Source organism: Trichomycterus rosablanca, chromosome 21 (genome assembly GCF_030014385.1).
Source record: "Trichomycterus rosablanca isolate fTriRos1 chromosome 21, fTriRos1.hap1, whole genome shotgun sequence".
Lineage (NCBI taxonomy): Eukaryota > Metazoa > Chordata > Actinopteri > Siluriformes > Trichomycteridae > Trichomycterus > Trichomycterus rosablanca.
This window is the reverse complement of record NC_086008.1, coordinates 22,520,810-22,533,087: the sequence shown is the minus strand read 5'-3', so window position 1 is coordinate 22,533,087 and position 12,278 is coordinate 22,520,810. Positions and strand designations below refer to the sequence as shown.

At 38.2% G+C, this 12,278-nt stretch overlaps 1 protein-coding gene across 1 annotated transcript; it reads left to right on the top strand.

Moving 5' to 3' along the window:
• Window positions 1–10,820: 10,820 nt before the first annotated feature.
• ier3 (immediate early response 3) lies at window positions 10,821–12,011 on the top strand. The gene has a single exon (XM_063018029.1). It carries the CDS (start codon window positions 10,995–10,997, stop codon window positions 11,529–11,531), a length of 537 nt encoding a protein of 178 aa, XP_062874099.1. The 5' UTR covers window positions 10,821–10,994; the 3' UTR covers window positions 11,532–12,011.
• Window positions 12,012–12,278: the final 267 nt, after the last annotated feature.

Sequence of the window (12,278 nt, the reverse complement as noted above, 5' to 3'; positions counted from 1 at the left end):
TTCCCGCACACACACACACGTGAACGTCTGGACTGTAACCCGACACACACTCGGACGTCACCACACCGGCGGGAGAAGGGGCCGCCATGATTCAGGCTCCTCCGAAAACAGACTCACGTCTCTGCGCCCCTCATACCCCGCCGTCCGCTCTGTGTGTGTGTGTGTCTGAGAATTCAGGGTGTATGAATGCGTGGGTGTGTGAGTGACCGTCTGACCTTCAGAGTTTTGGTGTAAAAAGGGAAAAGGGGATGAGATCAGATCCCTGAATCAGAGAAACAGTGACTGGAGAGGATTTTGGGAATCCCACTGTGATGTAACCGCGCGCACACACACACACACACACACACATTTGTATGTTACTGTATATATTGTAAAATTTATTATTTATATTTTATTTGCTGCTGTAAAATAAATTTTATTTGATTTGAAAATGTTTTGTGGTGTTTCAATTATTATTATTATTAAAATTACTATTATTATTACTATTATTATTATTATTATTTAATATTATTATTAGTATTATTTTAAATTATTATTTAATATTATTATTATTATTATTATTATTATTATTTCACTTCCAGACCTCTCAGCGTAAAGTGGCAGTTTGGCTTTTCGTCCTGACCTTGGCATGAGACCACTGTTCCATACACTCTAATGAAAACAATACAAGCCAGTGTCAATTCTAATCATTCACTTTCCTTTTTACCACCACTTCATCCTGGTCAGGGTCTCAATGGGTCCAATTCACATACACCTACTCTTACGTCACATGACACAATAGTGCAACACCTGTGTTTTATATTACAGCTTTAAATAGCTCATAGGTACACCTGTGTGTGTGTGTGTGTGTGTGTGTGTGTGTGTGTGTGTGTAGGTGGGACACCTGGTATGTTTTCTCTTTCCCACAGGTTTGATCCTCTTTGTTTCGGTGGGGGTGAGCACGGCGCTGCGTCAGTCCTCATTATCTTCCGAATCAGAGTCATCGTTATATTCATACCTGCACTCAGACCTGTTTGTTTCCTCTCGCCATGGCAACGTTTCATCTATTGAAACACACACACACACACACACACGTTATTGTGTGATGAGTGTTGCGTAATTCACTGTACATGAGGGTGAACAGGGGACCATTCGGAGATGCGTATCGTGCGAGGAGAGTCACGCACTGATCCTGAGTCTCTGTGCAGCGTCATCAATCAGCCAGCAGAGGGCGTAACTGCTGCCGTTATGAGGGGGGTATAACTCCGGCGGAAGGGATTCCTCATAACCGCAGCAGTTACTCCCTCTGCTGGCTGATCGATGGCGCTGCACAGAGACCCCCGCCGCCCCTGTAGGCGCCCGGATTGCCGGTAGCACAGCTAATGTATTATTTCATTTTAGCATCCAGATTATTTCTAAATACTCAGAACAGTAATTTTAATAACAAGACTCGTAGCGTTTGACCTCTCAACTATACGCGGGTGCTAATTATGCGCTTGCGTCGCTGCTCTTGTAACGTGCTGCTATAATTAGCTGCGGGACACTAGCGTGCTTCTTGGTATTGCAGGCATGTGTTCATATTTCAAAGGTGAAACGCCTGAGGAACGCCACACGTGGGAGTTAGCAGAAATACGACACAACAAAGAACAAAGCTCTGTGAGGACACACGTTAGCGTTTAGCCACGGTGACGCAGCACCCGTCTCAGGCGACGCCCGTTCTGACGAGTTCGCCATTTCATCAAAGGTCAGGCTCCGTAGCTCCCACGACAATGCTCAGGTCGTCTAATCCTGTCCCACCGCCGCGCTGATATTTTTACACCTGCTGCTATTTTTAGCTCTTGTTGCTTTTTTAGCGTGAGCGCTAATCTCACGCACGTTCCCACACGCAGAGTCACCTACATGCGGCTGAGCACGTTAGCACAGAGGCTACATGCTAATGACACCCAACTCATTATTATTATTCAAATTATTATTAGTACTGTTATTAACAATAAACATTATTTTATTATTAAAAAGATTATTAAATTAGTATTAATATTATTGTTTTTATTATTTAAATTATTATTAATATTAACACTGTATAATTATATTATTTTTTATTTATTATTGTTTTTATTAGTGTTATTATTATTATCCATTTAGACCGTTCAGTATGAAGTGGAAGTTTGAGTTTTCTTTGTTCTTTTTGGACGTTGGGGTCGGAGCGCAGGGTCGGTTATCACATGACGCCCCTGGAGCAGACAGGGTTAAGGGCCTTGCCCAAGGGCCCAACAGTGGCGGCATGGCAGAGCTGGGATTTGAACTCTAAACCTTTTTGATCGACTGTTTAAAGCTGGGTGGTCGTGAGAGCTTCGACTGTAGATAATAAAACTCTGCTGATGAATGGTGGTGAGTCTGGAGGCTGAATCAGATGATCAGAAGCGCTGCTCTCGGGGTGTGTGTGTGTGTGTGTGTGTGTGTGTGTGTGTGTGTGTGTGTGTGTGTGTGTGTGTGTGTGTGTGTGTGAGAGTGTGTGAGTGTGTATGTGTGTGAGTGAGTGTGTGTGTGTGTGTGAGTGTGTGTGTGTATGTGAGTGTGTGTGAGTGTGAGTGTGTGTGTGTGTGTGTGAGTGAGTGTGTGTGTGTGAGTGTGTGTGTGTGTGTGTGTGTGTGTGTGTGAGTGTGTGTGTGTGTGTGTGTGTGTGTGTGAGTGTGTATGTGTGTGTGTGTGTGTGTGAGTGTGTGTGTGAGTGTGTGTGTGAGTGTGTGTGTGTGTGTGTGAGTGTGTGTGTGTGAGTGTGAGTGTGTGTGTGTGTGTGTGTGAGTGTGTGTGTGTGTGTGTGAGTGTGTGTGTGTGTGTGTGAGTGTGAGTGTGTGTGTGTGTGTGTGAGTGAGTGTGTGTGTGTGAGTGTGTGTGTGTGTGTGTGTGTGTGTGAGTGTGTGTGTGTGTGTGTGTGTGTGTGTGAGTGTGTATGTGTGTGTGTGTGTGTGTGAGTGTGTGTGTGAGTGTGTGTGTGAGTGTGTGAGTGTGTGTGTGAGTGTGTGTGTGTGTGTGTGAGTGTGTGTGTGTGAGTGTGAGTGTGTGTGTGTGTGTGTGTGAGTGTGTGTGTGTGTGTGTGAGTGTGTGTGTGTGTGTGTGAGTGTGAGTGTGTGTGTGTGTGTGTGTGTGTGTGTGTGTGTGTGTGTGTGTGAGAGTGTGTGTGAGTGTGTGTGTGTGTGTGTGTGTGTGTTTGTAACGTAGCTTCTGATGTTGAAGGATCTTCCTGAGCTCAGCTGCTTCAGTTTAGTTCTGATTCAGTTGTGAGAACGGCGGTCACGCCTGAGCGCTGCAGCACAATGAGGAACCCACCGGAGCAGAAACACAATAAAAAAAGCCGAGGATTGTGGGAGTTCACCTCAGGAATGCTCTCATCATGAGAGGAGGAACGCGGTGCGACCACGCTGTGATCAAACTGCAGAGTTCAGCTAAAACACTCGGCGAGCTGGACTCAGATCCACACGCGTTCAGATTAGCATCATGGAGAGAACATGCTAACCTTTATATAGCTTTCTCATGCTAGCCTTTATATTTATATAATCACTTAATATTCTTCTGTTCTGCTCTACGACTCTTTTACTCCACTACTGCGCTGTGAAAAAGTAAACGCCCCCTGTTAATGTACATCACAGCTTGTTGGACGTCCCGCTTCAAAAACAGAGTGACCTCAACAACTGACCCTCTTCTGTCTGTGTGTGGGAATTTGTGCCTGTTCAGTAATACAAAAGGCTGGATGCTGATTGATCAGTCGGTGTTCCGGTTCATCCCAGATCTGTTGAGTGGGGCTCAGGTCAGGGCTCTTAAACAATAATAATGTTAATAAAAATAATAATAAAAATAATGTTAATAATGAGATGAATGATGATAATAATAGTAATAATAATATTAATAACGTTACTAATAATAGAAATAAAATTTAAATATTTTTGTCAATTTTATCAATAATAAATATAATTATAACATTATTAAAAAATAATTATTATTATAGTGATGATAATAAATCATTAAAAATGAAATAATAAAATGTTAATCATAATAATAATAATTAAAGTTTTTTTCAGGTCTGACGTGATTCCTAAACTTTTTATAGTAAATCCAGCTTGAATCTGTCCTCCCTTTTTTCTCTCTCAATAATTAGTCATATCCAGTTCCTCTACTGCTTGAAACCCCCAGAGAAAATCTGCAGACCAGCGTCGGGCCCCTCTGGCACTAGTTCTTGACACCAGCCAGCGGTGGATCCTCACACTGCTCCTTCAAACCAGAATAACTCTGGATCTTAAACTGGTTCAGTTTAGGCCTCAGGAATTGTGGTGCTAATTAGAGAATGAGTTTAGGCTTATAGTGTATAAATAAAATACATTCTTAATCATTTAATCACTCAGTTACAGAACAGGAAGAGTTTGGAATGCAGGAATGACTGGTATGATACACACGCTCCTAATGAGGAGAATGTAAAGTGTGTGAAACCTTCAGTGTGAAACTCAGTAATTAGGAGGTGTCCACATACTTCTGATCAGCTTATCATAAATCTGTGCAGTTGTACTGATTGTTGGTCGAGTTTAGAAACGTCTGCTGAAATATTTCCTCTGTGAGACGCAGACGCTCGTCCGTTCGGTCTGAGATCCTTATACGGCCTCCGCGGCGCGGCTACGTCTCAGCTCAAACCTTCACCGTGTTCCTCTGATGCCACACGTGCCTCCTCATCCAGGACGTCACCGGGGTCTGATGTGTGACGCCGCTTCTGTTGGCACCAAACGCTTTATGCTAACGTAACTCAGACGTATGCGGTGCTCATAGCAAGCAGATTAGCATCCAGGAACGGAATCTGTTCACGACATGTATAGAGATTAGCCAGATTAGCATGGAGACTCCAGGAATTCTCTCTGATCTGGTTGGAGTTTCCCCACGCTGAGTGATTCCTATGATTCACTGATCCCACGCGGCACAGCAGTCTGTAAATATGGATCTTTATTATATCTGACGTAGTAAAATAAAGAAAACGAGGGTCAGAACTGCAGCTACGAGCATCTCACGCCGTCTGAGCCGCCGGTCCAGAACCAGAACCAGAACTGGACACTGTGACCCACCAGCAAGTTATTTAATAGAAAAGCTTATTCCATTAGGTGCAGATTTGCACAGACGTCTCATTACAGGCTGAACTTTAGCAGGATTAGCGTAGCAGTGTGAGCCTGGCATGGTGAGTGAGTGTGTGTGTGTGTGTGTGTGTGTGTGTGTGTGTGTGATCTTACCCAGATGTTGCAGTGGTTTTCTGCTCTGTAAACAGTTTGAAGAGGAGACGGAGCGCCGAACATCCTTTTAAAGTCAACACACGCACCTCAGCGTCCACCTCCACGCCCGACTGCTAACAGCTGCAGCATCAGGAGTAAAAGCTACGAGGGAACGTTCTGATATAAACACCAGATCTGGGGGTCTGTGGGGGTCCGGACAGGGTGCTAATATAATTATACTCGTACAGTCAGTCATGGTGGGTCGCTGTGAATCCTGGGAGGAAATTTACAAAATGTTAAAGAATTATATTTAATACACATAGATTCTAACCTAAAGCCAGAGCTGCCAATCCACCTACTGACATGCGGTTTAGTAGTAGTGGGTGAGTAAGTGATAACAATAATAATAAATAAAATATAAAAAATAACATTTGGCGGATCGGTGGGTAGCACAGCCGCCTCACAGCAAGAAGGTCCTGGGTTCGATCCCCAGGTGGGGCGGTCCGGATCCTTTCTGTGTGGAGTTGTGCATGTTCTCCCCGTGTCTGTGTGGGTTTCCTCCCACAGTCCAAAAACATGCAGTCAGGTTAATTAGAGACACTGAATTGCCCTGTAGGTGTGTGTGTGTGTGTGTGTGTGTCTGACCTGTGATGGACTGGCGTCCCGTCCAGGGGGTTACTGTGTGCCTTGCGCCCATTGAAAAGCTGGGATAGGCTCCAACATGCCTCAGTGACCCTGATTGGATAAGCGGATAATAAAATGAATGAATAATAACGGTAATAATAAGATTATTAACAATAATAAAACAGTAATAATAAAAAATAAGAGTAATAATAATAATAATATTGCTACTATTATATATATATATCTTAATTTATTAATAATATTAATAATTATTAATGTAATATTCATTACATCAGAATCAGAATTATTGGCCAAGTATGTGGATACACACAAGGTTCTGGCTGATGGTCTCTCTCTAGTATTAATACAGTATACAAGCAATGTATAATATCTGTATATAATTAGTAATAATAATAATAATAATGTCATTATTGTCACTGTGTTTATTAGTATGAAGTTACTAATAAACTTTAGGTTAGTTATAATGGTAATAATAGTTATAATAGTAATAATAGTTATAGTAGTATAATAATAATTTGGTTGGTGCTCCTGGTTCTGATTAGAGTTGAAGGATGTATAACAGAATTATATGCTCAGATGAATTGTGGGTAATACGTGTTATATATAGTTTAAATCTTTATTATGTGGGTATATATTATCCAGGTTCCAATGATGTATAACAGAATGATATGCAGGGATGAATTGTGGGTAATAAATGATATATAGAGTACTAATCTTTATTATATGAGTATATATACAGTATATATGCAGTGATGAATTATGGGTAATAGATGTTATATATAGAGTACTAATCTTTATTATCTGGGTATATATGTTCAGGTTCTGATGGTGTATAACAATTATATGCAGGGATGAATTGTGGGTAATAGATGTTATATATAGAGTACTAATCTTGATTATATGAGTATATATGTTCAGGGATGAATTGTGGGTAATAGATGTTATATATAGAGTACTAATCTTGATTATATGAGTATATATGTTCAGGGATGAATTGTGGGTAATAGATGTTATATATAGAGTACTAATCTTGATTATATGAGTATATATGTTCAGGGATGAATTGTGGGTAATAGATGTTATATATAGAGTACTAATCTTGATTATATGAGTATATATGTTCAGGGATGAATTGTGGGTAATAAATGTTATATATAGAGTACTAATCTTGATTATATGAGTATATATGTTCAGGGATGAATTGTGGGTAATAGATGTTATATATAGAGTACTAATCTTTATTATATGAGTATATATGTTCAGGGATGAATTGTGGGTAATAAATGTTATATATAGAGTACTAATCTTTATTATATGAGTATATATGTTCAGGGATGAATTGTGGGTAATAGATGTTATATATAGAGTACTAATCTTTATTATATGAGTATATATGTTCAGGGATGAATTGTGGGTAATAGATGTTATATATAGAGTACTAATCTTGATTATATGAGTATATATGTTCAGGGATGAATTGTGGGTAATAGATGTCATATATAGAGTACTAATCTTTATTATATGAGTATATATGTTCAGGGATGAATTGTGGGTAATAGATGTCATATATAGAGTACTAATCTTGATTATATGAGTATATATGTTCAGGGATGAATTGTGGGTAATAGATGTCATATATAGAGTACTAATCTTTATTATATGAGTATATATGTTCAGGGATGAATTGTGGGTAACAGATGTTATATATAGAGTACTAATCTTTATTATATGAGTATATATGTTCAGGGATGAATTGTGGGTAATAGATGTTATATATAGAGTACTAATCGTGATTATATGAGTATATATGTTCAGGGATGAATTGTGGGTAATAGATGTTATATATAGAGTACTAATCTTGATTATATGAGTATATATGTTCAGGGATGAATTGTGGGTAATAAATGTTATATATAGAGTACTAATCTTGATTATATGAGTATATATGTTCAGGGATGAATTGTGGGTAATAGATGTTATATATAGAGTACTAATCTTTATTATATGAGTATATATGTTCAGGGATGAATTGTGGGTAATAGATGTTATATATAGAGTACTAATCTTGATTATATGAGTATATATGTTCAGGGATGAATTGTGGGTAATAGATGTTATATATAGAGTACTAATCTTGATTATATGAGTATATATGTTCAGGGATGAATTGTGGGTAATAGATGTTATATATAGAGTACTAATCTTGATTATATGAGTATATATGTTCAGGGATGAATTGTGGGTAATAGATGTCATATATAGAGTACTAATCTTTATTATATGAGTATATATGTTCAGGGATGAATTGTGGGTAATAGATGTCATATATAGAGTACTAATCTTGATTATATGAGTATATATGTTCAGGGATGAATTGTGGGTAATAGATGTTATATATAGAGTACTAATCTTGATTATATGAGTATATATGTTCAGGGATGAATTGTGGGTAATAGATGTTATATATAGAGTACTAATCTTGATTATATGAGTATATATGTTCAGGGATGAATTGTGGGTAACAGATGTTATATATAGAGTACTAATCTTTATTATATGAGTATATATGTTCAGGGATGAATTGTGGGTAATAGATGTTATATATAGAGTACTAATCTTGATTATATGAGTATATATGTTCAGGGATGAATTGTGGGTAATAGATGTTATATATAGAGTACTAATCTTGATTATATGAGTATATATGTTCAGGGATGAATTGTGGGTAATAGATGTTATATATAGAGTACTAATCTTGATTATATGAGTATATATGTTCAGGGATGAATTGTGGGTAACAGATGTTATATATAGAGTACTAATCTTTATTATATGAGTATATATGTTCAGGGATGAATTGTGGGTAACAGATGTTATATATAGAGTACTAATCTTTATTATATGAGTATATATGTTCAGGGATGAATTGTGGGTAATAGATGTTATATATAGAGTACTAATCTTTATTATATGAGTATATATGTTCAGGGATGAATTGTGGGTAATAGATGTTATATATAGAGTACTAATCTTGATTATATGAGTATATATGTTCAGGGATGAATTGTGGGTAATAGATGTTATATATAGAGTACTAATCTTGATTATATGAGTATATATGTTCAGGGATGAATTGTGGGTAACAGATGTTATATATAGAGTACTAATCTTGATTATATGAGTATATATGTTCAGGGATGAATTGTGGGTAATAGATGTTATATATAGAGTACTAATCTTGATTATATGAGTATATATGTTCAGGGATGAATTGTGGGTAACAGATGTTATATGTAGAGTACTAATCTTGATTATATGAGTATATATGTTCAGGGATGAATTGTGGGTAACAGATGTTATATATAGAGTACTAATCTTGATTATATGAGTATATATGTTCAGGGATGAATTGTGGGTAACAGATGTTATATATAGAGTACTAATCTTGATTATATGAGTATATATGTTCAGGGATGAATTGTGGGTAACAGATGTTATATATAGAGTACTAATCTTGATTATAGGAGTATATATGTTCAGGGATGAATTGTGGGTAATAGATGTTATATATAGAGTACTAATCTTGATTATAGGAGTATATATGTTCAGGGATGAATTGTGGGTAATAGATGTTATATATAGAGTACTAATCTTGATTATATGAGTATATATGTTCAGGGATGAATTGTGGGTAATAGATGTTATATATAGAGTACTAATCTTGATTATATGAGTATATATGTTCAGGGATGAATTGTGGGTAACAGATGTTATATATAGAGTACTAATCTTGATTATATGAGTATATATGTTCAGGGATGAATTGTGGGTAACAGATGTTATATATAGAGTACTAATCTTGATTATATGAGTATATATGTTCAGGGATGAATTGTGGGTAATAGATGTTATATATAGAGTACTAATCTTGATTATATGAGTATATATGTTCAGGGATGAATTGTGGGTAACAGATGTTATATATAGAGTACTAATCTTGATTATATGAGTATATATGTTCAGGGATGAATTGTGGGTAATAGATGTTATATATAGAGTACTAATCTTGATTATATGAGTATATATGTTCAGGGATGAATTGTGGGTAACAGATGTTATATATAGAGTACTAATCTTGATTATATGAGTATATATGTTCAGGGATGAATTGTGGGTAACAGATGTTATATATAGAGTACTAATCTTGATTATATGAGTATATATGTTCAGGGATGAATTGTGGGTAATAGATGTTATATATAGAGTACTAATCTTGATTATAGGAGTATATATGTTCAGGGATGAATTGTGGGTAATAGATGTTATATATAGAGTACTAATCTTGATTATAGGAGTATATATGTTCAGGGATGAATTGTGGGTAATAGATGTTATATATAGAGTACTAATCTTGATTATATGAGTATATATGTTCAGGGATGAATTGTGGGTAATAGATGTTATATATAGAGTACTAATCTTGATTATATGAGTATATATAACAGATGTTATATATAGAGTACTAATCTTGATTATATGAGTATATATGTTCAGGGATGAATTGTGGGTAACAGATGTTATATATAGAGTACTAATCTTGATTATATGAGTATATATGTTCAGGGATGAATTGTGGGTAATAGATGTTATATATAGAGTACTAATCTTGATTATATGAGTATATATGTTCAGGGATGAATTGTGGGTAATAGATGTTATATATAGAGTACTAATCTTGATTATATGAGTATATATGTTCAGGGATGAATTGTGGGTAATAGATGTTATATATAGAGTACTAATCTTGATTATATGAGTATATATGTTCAGGGATGAATTGTGGGTAATAGATGTTATATATAGAGTACTAATCTTGATTATAGGAGTATATATGTTCAGGGATGAATTGTGGGTAATAGATGTTATATATAGAGTACTAATCTTGATTATAGGAGTATATACAGTATGTTCAGGTTCTGAGGATTTTTTCTCGTTGAGTAATCCTGGGTTTGACAGTGAGGTGGGCGTGGCCCGGTGCCCCATAAAAGCGCGAGCTCGGCCAGCTCGAGCCACACCGACACACTAGCGCGAGACACCGAGAGCGTGAGCGCGTGACTCTACAGGACCATGTACACCAGCCGCTACACCAGACCCAGCACCATGAGCTTCACCTTCCCCGAGCACGTGCCCGCACCCAGGCGCAACACCCAGCCGGAGGTGTTCACGTTCGACGCGTTACCGGAGCAGCAGCAGCGCACGAGCCCTCCGCGGCAGAGGCGCAGGATAGGGCGGGTCCTGTACCCGGCCAACGTGCGCCGGTACCTGCCGCCCGCAGAGAAGAGCCCGGCCAAGCGCCTGCTGCTCGCGCTCTGCCTGCTGCTGCTCGCGCAGATCTACACCGAGCGCGCTGACGAGGAGCTGCACGAGACCGGCGCAGAACCGGGAGCCGCGGCGGCCACTTTGATCCCAGGCGCGCTCGCGCTGCCCGAACCCGGAGACGCGAGTGCGCACGCGCCTGCTCTGTTCCTGTCGTTCCAGTCCGCCGAGAAGGGCTGCAGCACGTGGACCAACCGCACACAGAACATCCAGCAGAGCGTCCGGAACAACGGGTACGTGGTGGCGCTGCTCTACCCGGTCTATCACACGCTGGGTACGGAGCAGTGAGAGGACAGGGTTCCTCCAGGAACTTTATCATCAGCAGAGAAGAACGTTCCATCCTCAAGAGTTCTTCTACTCTGAAACATCTAAAGAACTTGTAGAACGTTCCAGGAGCTGCGTGGCTCCAGGGTGGAGATGTTCAGCGTCCCTGATCAGCATGCTCCAACATGAACTCTGAGTCAGGGTGAAGAACTGAGGAACCTACTGAGGAACCGTTCCTCCACCACAGACTCTGAACTTGAACTTGAAGTTAGACTTGATCTGATGTTCTGGTTTACTTGAACTGTAATGATGAAGATGAGGAGAGCAGTGATGATGATGATGATGAAGAACTGAACACTTTGTGCACTACTTGAACTTTTGACCTTGTGTTGGTGGAGTTTGATGAAGAATATTTGTTCTGTGATGTTGAAGTTATTTATTGAAGATTATTTATTGTTATTAATATTAAACGTTTATTTATTTCATTGTTCTTTCTGAAAATAAATGAAGTGTTGATGTTATCCTCTTGGTGTCTTTTTGCTGTTATTCACACTGTAGAAGCTTCAGCACGTTCATGAACAACACCAAAATAATCCAGTAATAAAACACGTTATAGTTACTTACATTTAATTAAACATCATTCATTAATTATAAACATTTTATTTTACATTTTTGACTTTTATTATCAATTAAATCAAAGCTATTTGGCCACCTGACCATGAAAGCAAACGCTATTAAAATACACTGTGAGCTCGGATAAGTTCAATTTAC